The 15,503-nt window shown below is 50.5% G+C and overlaps 2 protein-coding genes across 2 annotated transcripts; both read left to right on the forward strand.

Annotated features, from left to right (window-relative positions):
- Positions 1-2,565: 2,565 nt before the first annotated feature.
- On the forward strand, positions 2,566-4,922 carry LOC119095949 (uncharacterized protein C1orf131). Its single transcript, XM_037218808.1, has 2 exons — positions 2,566-2,694; positions 4,200-4,922. Exons 1-2 carry the CDS (start codon positions 2,673-2,675, stop codon positions 4,706-4,708), a joined length of 531 nt encoding a protein of 176 aa, XP_037074703.1. The 5' UTR covers positions 2,566-2,672; the 3' UTR covers positions 4,709-4,922.
- A 902-nt stretch (positions 4,923-5,824) lies between these two features.
- On the forward strand, positions 5,825-9,440 carry LOC119095547 (40S ribosomal protein S18). The gene is made up of 3 exons (XM_037218398.1): positions 5,825-5,879; positions 8,041-8,226; positions 9,143-9,440. Exons 1-3 carry the CDS (start codon positions 5,877-5,879, stop codon positions 9,410-9,412), a joined length of 459 nt encoding a protein of 152 aa, XP_037074293.1. The 5' UTR covers positions 5,825-5,876; the 3' UTR covers positions 9,413-9,440.
- Positions 9,441-15,503: the final 6,063 nt, after the last annotated feature.

Genomic DNA, 15,503 nt, shown 5'->3' on the forward strand with positions numbered 1-15,503 from the left:
GGGAACCAAACCCCACAGTGAATGGTTACACGCAAAAGCAATAACTTGCACACATAGCCTAACTCGTAATGCCACTCGAGTGACACGACCCGAGCACACATAGCCTAAGTCGTAATGCCACTCGAGTGACTTGGCATGGCGCAAATATTGAAATGTTGGTAGTAGCGGTAGAAAGCGGCAAAACTATTACATGCAGCCCCCGCCTCCCAGTTGACACAATGCGGAGGGTTCCTCGTTCACTACCGCGACCTTTGACTGGCACAGCTCAGTATCTCATTGTGAGTAAAGACGGTTGCATCATCATTGATCACGTCTTCCGGCACTGCCAGGAGGGCTATGCTCAACGCAAGAGGCATTTTGATATTCGAGGTCCCGCTCCTGTCCATGTTCAGTAAATGCGCTCCTGGCCGACTTTAGGCTTATTGTCAACACGGGACCCATTGTTGGACAATGTGAGCCACTGATCGGCACAGGCGTGACCAATGCACGATCTTGCGGATTGACAGTTGCAGGCCCGGTCCTGCCCGACTTAGGAAACAGGCCCCAGGGCCAACCAAGACCGGTGCGGGACCGAGAGCTCGGTCCTACTGGCTGAGATCCCTCCACCTCCGGCCTGCCTTTCGAACCATCTGATCTGACCCTTGATCATCGTTTCCCCGCGGCCCAAAGGAATCCTTGGGACCCGCTGTACCTAAAATCCTAAGGTAGGTCACGTGCTGCTGTCCCATCGATAGTGGTGCCTTTGGTTCCACGTGAAATTAAAAAAATGGGCAATATTTGCTGCCCTCTAGAGTTTGACGCCACTTGACATTGAAGGGTTGAGAGGCTTTCGTGGGGCCTCCCTATAAGTGGGTGCCTCTTAAAAAGGTAGGTCGCGATGGCCGAGATAAAGGCATCGAGTATTTCTTCCCCGAGAGGTCTGACTTAGGATTCCATCAGGTGGAAGGCACAAAAGTTGTGTTGCCACTGATTTTGCGCCCCTTGAAAATAAAGATGCTGGGGTCCTTTAAATGACCCATTTTGATATGGCACCTTTAAAAATAAAGGCTATGGTGCCTTAAAAAACGTTTTGGTAACCCAGTGTCGAATAGGTCGATCCCGTATTTCGCCAATAGGGAAGTATAAACATTTAGGTACTCTTGAAATTTGCTGCCTTTTGAAGACGTACGTTTTGGGACCCATTGTGCTGCCCCCTGAAATTGGGCACCAGCTTCAATAATGTTTATGGTACTGCACAATTAAGGTTTTGTGATGCCTGTTTTGCGGATGGGGTCGACCCAGAATTTGGTCAGGATGGAAAGCATAGAAGTCGTGGTTCCCTTTACAATGAAGGGTTCGGGACCCATTCGAAAGCCCACTTGAACTTGCTGCCTAAAGTAAATACATGTTTTGGCGCTGTGAAACGAACGTTTTGATGTCGCTTCACTGAATGGGCCGAGTCATGATATCGTCAATGGAGCGTCACGGGTTTCTTAATTTTCCTCGAGATCTGTTGTCTATAAAAAATGATGGTTTGGGGCCCTTTCAGATGCCCCCTAGCGTTACTTGTTTCTGAAAGATACAGGTTATGACTCCCAAAAATGAAAATAAATCAAATTGGTGCCACCCCGCCGAATATCAAGGAACGGGCCGAGCAGGAACTTCGTGGAAGCAAAACGCAACTCCTTCAAAACTCCTCTTGCAAATATAAGCCGTGGTGCCTCGAAATAAAGGTTTTGGTGCACCTCGCCCAGGGAAGTGTTCGAGAATTTGATTCGTGGTGAGAGGCACGATATTGTTGTGTCTCCTGAGAATGAAGGTTTGCGGTCTTTCTGGTGCTTTCTAAAGCGGAGCGGGAAAAATTCGAGAAGATATGTGTCTCGGAAATAGAATGGACAAGGTTCATGGGGTTTTCTCTGGAAGCCTGGCTACCATGACGTTCTAATGGTTAAACACATCACTGCCTTAAATGGACACCAGGGACGTACTGCATAGAGCAAGTATCCAAGTTCTCAGTGATTGCGTAATGCCTAGGGCACTTTGGATACTATTCTGATTATTATTCTGTTTTTTATATAAATTTATTACTATTCTGATTATTATACTATTCTGATTATATATTCTAAAGTTCAGCATTGCTTGACCTTATCTGACCCGTAGGTCGTGACCTAAGAACCTAAAAAATTTGACGCCAGTGTGTTTGCATACGGGCCAACACGCTCTTTAAATTTGGTGTATATGGCTCACTCATTTTATGAGGTCTCAGCGAGCCGAGTTGAACCTCTGCACCTGAGCGAAGCGCGTTAAATCGGCCACCGGGTGCGTGTTAACGCTCCGCATTTGTGTTAAGTGGGGATGCTATGGCATCCTCGGGCACCCTGATACTGAAACTTTGAATATGCAGCTTAAAACAATCTTCGTGGATAAAACGAGAAAGAGTTTTGAATTTGAATTCGGTGGGGCCTCGGCAAAGAAGGAAAGCTATATATGGAAGTAAGCTATTGCGACATATTTGGCGCTTTAGTGATGTTTCAAATTTACGTACGTGCCAATTCCAGTGCTCTATAACAGCTGACCGGTGTTTGTTACAAGTGTCGACTAATAGGTGGTATTCATCGCCGCAGGCTGTCACGGAAACACTCCCACTGTTCGTGATTTTCTCATTGCGTGTTGACTTGTTGAGTCACTGAACAATGGCCAAGAAGAAGAAGAAAGGTATTTCATTTTTATTGGGTCGTTTCTGCTCGTTATGACACGTGATAAGTCATCCATCCGAAATACTGAAATCACTGATGAGGTATTCATTTTCATGTGTGTCCTGTTTTCATGAAAACAGATTGCCTCTCCTCCGGAAGGTACAGAATTGAGTACAGAACCATGTCATCAATGAAGTTGTATATTCTTGGGATGCATCACACTTTACAGATGATTCTGTGATAAAACAGGAGAATGCAGACAGCAGTATTGTCACGTTAGTGTTTTATTTAAAGTTTTTGGTCTGATGTGTTGCTATGTTCAAATCTACATTTTTTCCAGCCATTTGCCAGCAGTGTTATTGGAAAGGCTTGGTATTTGACATCTAGGCACCATTTATTGTTTCATGTTGACTGCAGATAAATTTATATGCACTGAGTCAATGCAATACATTCCAAGAGCAAAAAACTGAATCAAAGGTTTATTGTCTTTGTACTCAAAATTGTAGCATGATTCACATTCTTCAGTATTGTTACATCAGGCTCAAGATTAAGAGGGCTCAGATGCTTTTCTAGGCATTTTGTTCCATGCGCTGCCATGTGCAGTGTCCTAAATTTTCCCATATATCTGTATGCTGGGTTTGATTCTCCTTGCAGTGTAATAATACCATACCTATGTTCTGCATGGGGCTTGTAAATAATTGCAAATCTGAACTGTGCATTTACCTTGAGAAGTTGACAAAATCTTCCAGGTTTGACATGCTTTATGTATGAAGACTATAATCTGTGGGACTTGATAGCAATAAACATAATTAATTAATTTCAGGGCAAATATCAACTGCATTGTCTACTTGTGCCAAGCATAAGCTTGAGTTCTAGGAAGTTCAAACAGTAAAAGTTTTAACAAAATTGGATCAATGGACAGCATGATGCTCACTCATCACAGTGTCAAATCTGGACCCAAATGAGAAGTTTGGTAAATTTGACGGAGTGCACGTTCAAAGTCGAGAGCAGTTAAGTTGGCAACACAGGAAAGTTTTATGTTGGCACAGGCTATAAATGAAGCTGTGCTGTAGGTTTGCAGTGATGAGGAATATAACCACCTATTGAAGATACATAGCATTTGACATATGGTACAAAGTTGAGTCAGCTGCTATGTCACAAAATGCTTGCAAGGTACAATAATTGTATCACCTGTCTCAAAGCTGTTGAGGCTCAGAGCCCATCCAGACCCCATGAGCCTCATTGACTGCTAAACCCATGCAGGGTCATGGTTTAGTTATGAAATTGTGAGCATGGTTTGGATAGTTTAGGATGTGTTGTTTGTGTTGAGAATGATATGATGCAAAATTAGAATTGCATTCAAGCATGGCATGTGACAGCAAACACTCATGCAACAGGTGTTAAACTGCATGTACAAAATCCTGCATGTTGGGTTGGTGTTTCCTCTTGCTCGCCTTGACTCAGATCTGCCCTGGCGCCAGTGGCACTCATGTGTGTCTCATACCAACCCCATTTCCTTTCCAGCGCCGGTGGTGGAGACAATGAGCACGCTGGCGGCGACGGCGCACAGCTCTTCCACGCCTGTCATTACCTCCTACAGCCGGCAGCGGGCGCCGACCGCACCGGCCGCCGACGCGCCGGCCACGCCCGCCGTCGCCGACGATGGCGCAGATTGCGACATGCGCGCGGCGCGCCACGAGGTGTTCCAGCTAGGCCTGGAGGGCATGTCGCGCGAGCGGCGCCGCGACGCCCGCCTGCAGCTGCTGGTGCGGCTAGGCGCCAAACCGCCACCGCGCACCGCCACCAACTACCGCCAGCTGATGGAGGCGGCCAAGGAGCGGCGCGCCGCCGAGCGGGAGGAACGCGAGAAGCTCAAAAAGAGCGGTCTCGCGCTGCCTAGCGTCGAGATGCTCAAGGACCTGAAGAAGTTCAAGAAGCCGCGTGATAAGAACCGCGTGCGCGGCTTCGATGGCCAGCCGGGACGCTTCAAGAAGGGTGTGCAGATCGTACCGAGGCGCGTGCGCAAGAGCTGAGGGTGGTATTGGTCTCAGAAAAGGGTGGTATGTGTTTTTGTTCGTGATGGGCAGGATGCTGGCCTCATATTTTTTGCTGGTCTTGTGAAGTGCCGCCCGCACGGTGGGCCCATCAGGGGCAGTGACAAGCAGCATTCTTTGTCCTGTGCTTTGGAGCTGTTTCTGTGGGAATCGAGCACCTCATTAAGAACCAAATATATGTGGTATAAAATAATCGTGCTTATGCACATTCCACTTGTCAATGCACTGCACGTTTTGTGACAGGTCTTTCGGTTGGTGCAGCCTCTGATGAAAGAAGGTGTCCATCAATCAGTCGATCGGATCAGACCCAGCGCTGAATGGACCAGCTTAGGTGTCGGATGCGTGAAACCGAAATTGCGTGGACGACACGTATTTTATAAAAAAACTTTAAGTTTGGCGAGAAACAGCAGCCGAACGCATTGCGTCCAGCTCCGTAAACAAATGCGGTTTCTACACTCGTCCAGCACCCGTAGAAAGTGCTCGCCACGTCATGGTGGCGACACCCTTGTGTGGTCGGCGCGAACCCAGCGCCACAGTGCGGATGCCTGACGTTCCGGTGTGGCCTGTGGGTCCGACCACCGATTGCTTTGTGGGTTGATGGCAGCTGAGCGAAAAGACGCACGTTAGCCGATCGAACACTTCCAAGTCTTCGGCCGTCGCTGACAGGAGTTCAACAAGCGTCCCACATTAACCCACTCTCGGTATGACGGTGTGGAGTTGTGAATAACGCCTGTCATTCGCGCGAGTTGTCGGCGCCTTGACCAGTGTCTTATGGGGCAGTTGGGTAATTACGCATACACTGGATGCGTTTATCACCATATATCTGTTTTTTTAAGTCGTCAAAAAGCACTCGTATCACCAGTGTTGTGCTACCATAAATCAGCCCACCGCCAATCGCCAATGAATACGTTTTATCCGCGTCACTAACCGATGACAGACAGTCATTCTTGGAGCATGATATGATGAAAGTGAACTACAGATATAATGTCCCCTGAAATGCATTACGTCTTTGGGGAACGTGATATTTGGCGCTGAAGGATGAGAGAAATATTTTAGGGCAGTACTTTTGTATTCCGATTATATTATTGTTTGAGGCGGCAACGCTGTCAGCGCCCTTTCCGGTTGGTGGTACCTGTAAACAGCAACCATGGTGGGTGCGCTGAAATGTTTTGTGCAAACTTTGTGCTAAGCCGCATTTCTTTCTCACTTTGAAAAATATACTTGTATTTTTGATTTCCTCACGCATTTTCAGAGCAGAGTGAGAGATGAAAGGTGTGAACGAGAGGCATTCTGATGAACCGTAAATGTCGCGTCGCGTCGATTTGAAGGTTTCAGTAGGCTAGGCTTGTATTTTCCCTATTTCCTCCGCTTATTGGGCAATCGATATTGCTAGCAGTTGGGTCACTTGCATTTCCTTTTCGGGATGCACTGATCTGGGATGTGTGTTGTGCCACAGACATGGAATACAATGTTTGTGGAACATGTATGATGTACTTGTCTATCAGGATTCAGCTTTTGTATTCTTCATTTGAGGGGCACTTTCTATTGGAATCAGTAGACAGGAGTGATAAAAAATTCTTATTGTATCTCCTGGAAGATGTCAGTCCATCCAGGTGTGGAGTAGGATGCTCAATTAGTCCTGCCTGTAAGTATCTGCCAGGATAAATGTCAAACAGCAGTTTGTGATCACATGATTGATGTTTGAGATTGAGGTCATGTATGGTTTGGGAGCTCAGACATTATGCTGTGTTTTATATTCTATTCTTCATAAGTAGATGTGGCACTGCACATTTTCAAGTAATGTAGAACTGGCATCCATCCCCATACTTAGGAAGTAGAGATAATCTGATGTCATCAAAAGAAATAAAAGATGTAAGTGTAGATGTTTTCTTTATCTCAGGCTAGATGCACAGCAAATTATTCACTTCTACCCCATCACTGTTTAGCTGTGAGCTACAGGTGGTGCAAACAGCTATGTTCAGAAAGGATGCATTGCTGGGCTTTGAGTTCACTCCTTGTTTTCTGCTTAGTGGTGGGTTGTATGTTTTGGATATAAGTTGCAAGGTTTTGGAAATATCCAATGATATACCAAATAATTAAAAAAGTATAATTGTGAATGCTGCACTGAGCATATAGGTTTCAATATTATTGTCATAATATTTTTGACCAGTTTTTGATAGCCTGGTCATGATCATGTGACAATAGAGTATTTGCAACCCATCCAGTGGCTTGCTGTATAAACTGCATCAGGTAGATTGGGGATCAGTGGCTGAACAAAAGATAACTGGAATAATATCCATGAACTGTTGGTGCACTGCCATGTTATGACATGCCAGTATGCTAAACAGTGTCTTAGCAATTGTTCCATGTGCAACCTCAGCAGTCATCTATATACCACCAGCAAATTGTGCACTGGTAGTTATGGTACCTTTGAACTGGGGTCTAAGAAGTGTTATTTGTGCTAGAATTTTAAAGATCTGTTGTTAATTCTCAAAATTTCTTTTGAAGTCATGTTAGAATTAGACATTAATAGATACTAATATAACAGGGTACATTCAAGATGAATTCTATTCTACTTACATGCAACAGTTTAGTATAAGCAGTAGGAATACTTCTACAATTCTGTTCTTCATATTGAGCATGTGGACTTTTAGTAGGACCAACACTGTGGGCAAGTGGGGTGAATGTCATGTTTAGAACAGGGACACTGCCATGAGTTTTAGCAAGACCAGCACTGTGGACAAGTGGGGTGGGTGTAATATTTCAAACAGGAACACTGTCATGAGTGAAAGTACCTGTGGAGCACACTTTTTCAAGGCCTGACATATGGCTAGACTACAAACTTGTTCATGTGAAGAGCAAAGGAAGATATGCCACAGCTTCTGTACATTCAGCTCAGAAATATTTTGGGCAGTACTGAGTCCTTATAACTTTAGGGTCCATCCCTTCCATGCTCTGTTGTGGGTCCATGACATATGTTGGGATCATTGGGCCGAAGGAACATGTTCTGCAGTCACAATCCATGTTCACCAGTCCTTCTGTGTCTGGATTGCTGTAAATATGTTGTCCTGGGTGAATGCAAATAAAATGAAATCATACATGGAGGCTGATGACATCATGTTCATGAGCCAAAGCTTGTGCCCAACTTTGGTTTGTCAAAGGGCCATCATGTTGGCCTTCATAAAATAGGGTGTGGGTGGATGTTTATAGGAATGGCATTATCACTCTGGTGTGGTCAAGCAGCGCAGTCTTGGTGACATGCTTAGCCAGTAATATAAGCCCTATTCTGACCAAAGGTCCATCTGTTTCAGTCGCTGGTCATCTCGCCAGAGTTTCAGCACATCCTGCGTATTATGAACGCAAATATTGATGGCAGCACCAAGATTATGTATGCGTTGACCGCCGTCAAGGGTGTTGGCCGTCGCTACGCCAACATCATCATCAAGAAGGCCGACATTGACCTGAACAAGAGGGCCGGTGAGCTGTCTGATGAGGAGGTAAGATGCTGCCGCGACGCCTCGGGCGCGGCTGGTGTCGCCGGCCTGATGACTTCAGGACGAGCATAGACATTGTTTGCACCGTCTTGCACTGCCAGTTGGAGCGAGTGTAGCCCATATTGGCGTTTTGTGGGGTGCTTCGCCGACTGTTCAAGTGCAATTATAGCTGAAAATCGACTTGGAAATGGCCAGTTGAGTTTTTTGTGGTATGCATTTTTGATGATTGTTGGGGTTATGGGGTGAAACAGTAAGTGGTGATTGAAAGCAAAATATAGGCCATCTGTTTTTCTGGTACTATCGACGTGCATGTACTGGGATGGATGGATTCCATCTTCCATTCGTAATTTATCGAGAACCTGTTGGAATCACGGGTCTGCTGCATGACGATAGTTTTGGGCGCTGCCTGACAGCGCGCAGCCGACGCGCCGTAAAGCTCGAAACCGCCGCCGTCATTGTGTCGGTCATCATCACCTTCAGGTGCACTTTGCACTTACTTTGCTGTTCGCGCTCCGTATTCCGAGTCAGCTGGGAAACTGGCCACTGCATCGCTGGTAGAAATTGAATTGGATCAGAAGAGTTGATTCATGAGACGCCAGGGCGGCATGAATTCGCCTCGTCGCTCAGACACGGTTGACATGCCGCTGGACCTGGTTGCTCAACTGATAACCAGCTGGGCAGTGGGATCAACATCTTAAATGGAGAGCACGATATTTTTCGTCTGGCGCTTCAGCAGCCGACACCTTCGCGAGTGTTCGGCTGATCAGGCGGGGAGGACATTTCTGATGTAAACGTGACGTGGTTCATGTGTGTCTTTAGATCTAGGTGTAGATCTGCCACGACTTGAGACGGTTCTCTGGGAGCGCCCTCCTGGGGAGACACGCGGCGCCCTCCTGACACACGTTTCCCTCCGTTCCAGGTGGAGAAGCTGGTGACGATCATGTCGAACCCGCGCCAGTACAAGGTGCCCGACTGGTTCCTCAACAGGCAGAAGGACCACACGGACGGCAAGTTCAGCCAGCTGCTGTCCACCACGCTCGACTCGAAGCTGCGTGACGACCTGGAGCGGCTGAAGAAGATCCACGCGCACCGCGGCCTGCGTCACCACTACGGCCTGCGCGTGCGCGGCCAGCACACCAAGACGACCGGCCGGCGCGGACGCACTGTCGGTGTCAGCAAGAAGAAGTAGGCGGGGACAATACACGACCGAGAGCGGGTGGCGTGTGTGTGTGCGTCGGCACGTGCGGAGCGGGTGTGGAGTCGGAGCCGGTCGGGCAGAGGAAATGCGTGGCTGGAGGGGCGGCTGAGCGGAGGCCGCTCAGCCGCTTGCCGGCCAACGCCGGGCAAGCCACACGGCGGCTTGCCTGGCGTTGAGTTTGGTTGGTGACGCCGGGTCTGTTCGGATACGGCCGGCGGCGGGACGGCCCGTTAGGTGACACAGGCAGGCGTTAGTGCTTGCTCCGAGACGGCACCGGCGTAACAGTGCAGCGCGCGTGTAAGCTACGGGGACGGTCCTGGAGCAGACAGGGGAGGGAGGCGTGAAAGACCGGACTACGCCTTTGACCTGAACTGGTTCCTCAACGGGATGGCGCGCAGTGGAACCACTGCTCAGTTTGAATAGAAATGCAATTACGGCGTCCCGACGCTCGATCACGATCAGCCGCATCGTGGGTCGTTTGCTACTGGACTTAACGGCGCAGTTGGTTGCTGAGGATACAAGCGGCGCGTGCCTCTCACCACCGCTGGAAGGGTTGGGAAGGGTTCGATTAAAGGTACGCGATTGGATTCCCCGAGTACCGCGAGGAATCGGAAGTCCATGCCTCTGGGTTCTCAGACACACGGCTGAATCTCCACACTATCGATATCCTGGTGGTGGCGTGAGCCAGTGATGCGGTCATTAGCGTGCTCGGTCTGCCACGGTCCAGGTCACCGCGACGTGTCTGCCGTGACCTGGAAGCAACTGAACGTAGGTATCCCACGCAGCTGCTGCCAGTGTGTGTGCTCCCGCTCGCGTCGATACCACTGGGTACGACGCTCGCTTTAGGCACACGGGAAACTATAGCCCACGGGTTGCATAGCAAGCTCTCACGGAGTTGTATCCAGCATACTTCTTATGGTCGGTGGCGCCCGATATGTGCCATTCGTCTGTGAGGGGAGGCGCGCGGCGTTCCCCATGCATAGATGGCGCTCGCGACTGATTAGGAGGAAGAAAGGTGGCGGTGCCGCCGTCCGTCATTGTTCCGTCGCACGTTCGCTCAGACATTTGGTTGCGAGGATATGCTGAGTTTCTTAGGATTTTATGCCGAATCGTTGTGCGTGCACCACTACATGCCGCAAACCCGCAATCTCAACCAGCTGACAGCCATGACTGAACGCATATCACGGTAGCCGTGTGATGAAAACCACTGCCGCTGTCAGCCCCGCGGTTTTGGGTTGGGAGAAAATGTGAGGATTTAGGGCTTTTTTGCAAAACTCAGACTTACACATGCTAGCATTATTGCTAGCAATCATTCAAATGGTACCGAGGCCGATGTTTGTGTGCCTTAAACGTACCTAAATCCTTGTGAACATTACGCTGGCCCGGCAGTGATAGCAGAAGTGCGAACGACAGTCCCGTCCAGGGTACCAATTTGGTGCATTTGAGACACTTGCCGTTTTAAGCCCATCGTAAAATTAAAATGGCAACATGAGGTAGAACAGCACGCTCCAAACAGATTAGTAGACCGTTTTAGAATACCAAAATGAATGGCACTCAGCATAAGGTATCAAGCATGTTGCAAAATCAGCGCAAATTTTGTTGTAATTTCTAAGCAGCAAGCACAGTATTGTTGATTCTGATGTAAAGTTTGTCAAACATCAGCTAGGGACCAGGGGATATTACATGGTACAGGCACCCTACATCGGTCCCCACTAATGCGTCCAGGTCGTGTCTGATAAAATGTGTTTGTTTAGAACTGAACTGAGAAAGCTCGTTGGTTACAGGTTGGAGGAAAGGCATCGATCGTCTGCTGCACTACCTTTGCTAGGTTGAAATTTTTTACTTGCTTCAAGGTTTTTTAACGTTTTTATGTTACGATGTTTATATAAATATATATATATATATATATATATATATATATATATATATATGCTCATATATGTATGTATATGCGTCACATGCCTCACGAGTTATAAGGAAGGGAGCCGGACCTTAATGGGATCTTGGACTTTGCAAGTCACGCGAGTACGAGCCAAACGATTCAACGTAAGCGATGAGTGAGCTGAAAAAAGTGGAAAAGGTTAAGGTCACGAGCAGACACGGATTCCAAAACATGTGAGCCGGTCCTGAGCCTGCTTAATAGTTTGATTCGAACACAGGTCTGGTCACAAGCGGCACACGCTGTTCAGCACAACCACTAGCGGCTTCTCATTCGGCTGCGGCGTGCGATCGGGCCCGCCCCGTCCCTCCACGCTCCCACTCCGCCCCTCTCGGCAGCCACTCCGACCGTCGACGAACCGCGAAATGCGCCTGGTCGGATTTCGCCCCGAGCCTCTCTGGCCCCGGGCCGGCGGCGGTGTTGGGTGTCGGGGCGCCAGAGGCGGATAACGGCCGACGAGTCCCGCTCCAGCCGGCGGAGCTGGGCTAGCTGGTGCTGGTGCTGGTGCTGGGGATGGAACTGGTCTGGTGACAGAACTGAGTCCCGCTCCAGCCGGCGAAGCTAAGAAACTGGTGCTGGTGCTGGGGATGAAGCAGGTCTGGTGATTGAGCCGGACATGGTCAGGAGACGGAGCTGGTGCTGGTCTGGTGACAGGGCCGAACATTGTCAGGAGACGGAGCTGGTGCTGGTCGGGTCACAGAGCCGGACATGGTCAGGAGACGGAGCTGGTGCTGGACTGGTGACAGAGTTGCCATGGCCAGGAGACGGACCTGAACCTCGTCAGGAGACGGGGCTGCACTGATCACATGACAGAGCTGGGGCTGTTCTGGGGAGCGTCTGCGGCGGACGCGGGTCCGGTTCTGGAGAGTGTCTGCGGCAGATACGGATCTGGTTCTGGAGAGTTCTGCGGCAGACGCGGATCTGGTTCTGGGGAGTTCTGCGGCAGACACGGATCTGGTTCTGGGGAGTTCTGCGGCAGACGCGGGTCCGATTCTGGAGAGTATCTGCGGCAGACAAGGGTCCGGTTCTGGAAAGTGTCTGCGGCAGACACGGTTCTGGAGAGTTATGCGGCAGACGCGGGTCCGGTTCTAGAGAGTTCTGCGGCAGACGCGGGTCCGTCTGATGCCGGAGCGCGTAAAATTTGCCTGCCGTATCGCCGGATCAGCCGCCGCTCCAGTTACATCACCGCCCCGCCAAAGCCGATCTCTCTTGTCACCCTCGTCAGATGGGCGCTGAGTCACCCAATCATCAGCAAGAGCAGATGACGTTCATTACGTGGTGTCCGATTCCCGTCCATTATCAGCGCTCGCACCTCGCCGTCTGCGCGTGGACTCGCCCTCGACAGGGGGCTTATCGCTCACGTGTGCATCGATCAGCCGGGAATATGAGCAGTCGGGTGAGAGGTCCGGGCGAAGGTGCCGGAGCCTGCCCGCGAGCAGCGCGCTTCAACACCGCGGGCGTGGTGCAGCGCTGCGGGCGGGGTGGCGGCACTGGAACAGGGGCCCGACCACGCCCGCAGCCGAGATTGCCTTCAGACAGCGACGCGGAGATCGATGAGAACGCATCTCATCGATTTTTTTGCAATTTTTGTCCGGAGTATTCTATGGTGTAACGCAAAAGATCGGAGCCTAGTGGAAGACACCTGGCCCCTTTTTTATCTGCGCCCCTAGGCACAACCACCTGGAACCAATCCCCCAACCATTTTGCATGGTTGGGAGGTTGGGTCTTGGATAATCCCAGGTTTCAACACGAAATTGATGCTGGTGTGTTGGAACTATGGTTCAACAAATCTAAATCAATGTTGCAGGTATACCAATGTAATTCCTTTGATTAAAAGGTGTTGTCCTGCGTTGACGACAGCCACAACAATATTTGGCTGTGAGTGCGTGGGGTTAGTTAATAACCCTCACACATTACTGTGCATGACATAGTGTAAAAAGCAATGTGTTTCAGCAGCGATGCATGATGCAGCATTAGGCAGGGCTAGTTCCTGAACCAGGGACGGTGCCACCGAGGCGGCGAACTCGTCACCTCCATTGTCGGATAGGAGGGGACAGACCCGCCCCCCTCCATTATGGCAGCCTCCCTGCAGAAGAAAATTAATTTTTCGCGCAGATTTTCACTGAATGCCCCGTTACCGATTTTCACCCGCAATGAAGTTCTTTCACATCGACAGAGTTACATGGCGCCTGTGGGACCCCATACGGGTCATTGCGCCCGTAGGACCCCGTGCGGGTCCTTGCGCCCGTAGGACCCGTACGGGTCCTTGCGCCTGCAGGGCTCCGTACCGGTCAGACGACTTGCCTCCAGGGCCGCGGCTGGGTGCCCTTCGAGGGTCCCCGCTTGCGGTGACGGCGGCGAGTGGCGAGCGGTCAAACGGTGGCGGTGCTGAACCGTGGTCGGGACGGGATGGGGCTCCCCGGTTACACGTGGCCGTGTGGGAGGCGTCGCTCGCCACGCGCAGCGCCGAGGTAGCCCTGGCGGTGACCACCTCCCGAAGGAGCGTTAGACTGTCCCCAGCTGGGCTCCGCGGAGGGCGGGAAACCCCGGTGCCGGATTCGAAGAACATTTTTGTCATCGTATATTTAAATATTTCGACAATCTCTCAACCAGCATGACCGAAAACTCCCCTTGCATGGACATCACAACCCGTGCCGGATGCTGAGATGCGGAGTATTCGCCGACCACCTTGAGAGTCTCGGACCACTCCTCAGTTTCCACTCCAATCGACTTACCGCTGCCTAAATGCTTCACAGTTCAGCGAGCCAAGTTTAACCCTGATCGTAAGCCGTCGCCCATAAATTTGAACCTCTTCCAGTGAAAAGAAGCATCTCCGCATTACGGCGCCTCCAGGCGGGTTTGGGGATGCCCTAACGTCTCGGTCGAGACGATAATGTCAACGATAAAAAACGTGAGACGTCTGCTTGCGACGGACGAGCTCACCAACCGAGTGCGAGGTCAAGGTTGCGTCAGCGTGGCTTTGACTGTGAAGCCGCACTCTACTCAAGACGCAGCCAAAGACGTGATGACGTGCTGGCATCTACGGGAGCGTCGCCGTAGGAGATAGGAGAGGGCTTGAAGAAGCACGGAGTGACTGCTGCCAAGCGCACCAAGAAAAGAGACCGGCCGGCTTGCTCACACAGACGCCAGTGTTCTCCCATTAGATGTCCCATTACTGCAGTCTGAGGTTCAAGTGGACTATCACTCCATCGCAGTCAGGTTGTTCCTTCCGGATCTAGTTCGCTGCTCCCTGTGCCAGACCTTCGGTTACGCCACCGGCAGTTGTCGGCGAGATCCACGACGCAGCACGTCAATGCGTCTTCTCAAAGCACCAGTCTTGGGGCTGCGTAACTGAGCGCCCGAGACACTCGAAAGGAGAAGTGTGCAGAAAGAAGCAAGCGAAAGAAGCAGAAGCAGTGGCGACCACGCCCCTTCCTTCAGGAAGCCTGTCGGATGCTTCTGGCTAGAAAGGAAGTCATTGCGATTAAATTCAAAAAAGGGCTTTCATTTGGAGACGGTCCGCGTACGTACAGGAAAACGAATTGCTAATGAAGTGAATATGCCATGGTGATGATGTGTCGCCGATGACGTCTACGGTGATGATGCTTCGCCTGTAACGCTGTCTCGCCGGTGACGTTGTCAGCCGCGATGCGTCGCCGGTGACGTTGTCTACCGTGATGTGTCGCCGGTGACGTTGTCAGCCGTGATGTGTCGCCGGTGACGTTGTCTACCGTGATGTGTCGCCGATGACGTCAGCCGTGATGTGTCGCCGGTGACTTTGTCTACCGTGATGTGTCGCCGGTGACGTTGTCTGCCGTGATGTGTCGCCGGTGACGTTGTCTGCCGTGATGTGTCGCCGGTGCCGTTGTCTGCTGTGATGTGTCGCCGGTGACGTTGTCTGCCGTGATGTGTCGCCGGTGACGTTGTCTGCCGTGATATTGTTTGTGGGACCCTCACCAGTGTCTGGTGGTGCTGGCCAGGTACCGACCTCATAAGGCCCAGGCGCTTACATACATACACATGACTGTGCATGAGTTTATTACATTGACCACCTCAGCACCAGTATCTCAGGTGTCCACCACCTTTCCCATCCGTGGAGAAAGCGGGGCATAGCATCCCGCAGCCGCCGTGAACAGGGCGCCT

The sequence above is a fragment of the Pollicipes pollicipes genome, unplaced genomic scaffold (assembly GCF_011947565.3).
Source record: "Pollicipes pollicipes isolate AB1234 unplaced genomic scaffold, Ppol_2.1 Scaffold_4219;HRSCAF=4965_pilon_pilon_pilon, whole genome shotgun sequence".
NCBI classification, from domain to species: domain Eukaryota; kingdom Metazoa; phylum Arthropoda; class Thecostraca; order Pollicipedomorpha; family Pollicipedidae; genus Pollicipes; species Pollicipes pollicipes.

Bases quoted from the DNA above. Each gene is read 5' to 3' on its own strand.
- LOC119095949 (XM_037218808.1), top strand. From the start codon at position 2,673: ATGGCCAAGAAGAAGAAGAAAG. The intron at 2,695-4,199 runs GTATTTCATTTT...TTTCCTTTCCAG, and splicing joins GGCCAAGAAGAAGAAGAAAG to CGCCGGTGGTGGAGACAATG.
- LOC119095547 (XM_037218398.1), top strand. The intron at 8,227-9,142 runs GTAAGATGCTGC...CCTCCGTTCCAG, and splicing joins GTGAGCTGTCTGATGAGGAG to GTGGAGAAGCTGGTGACGAT.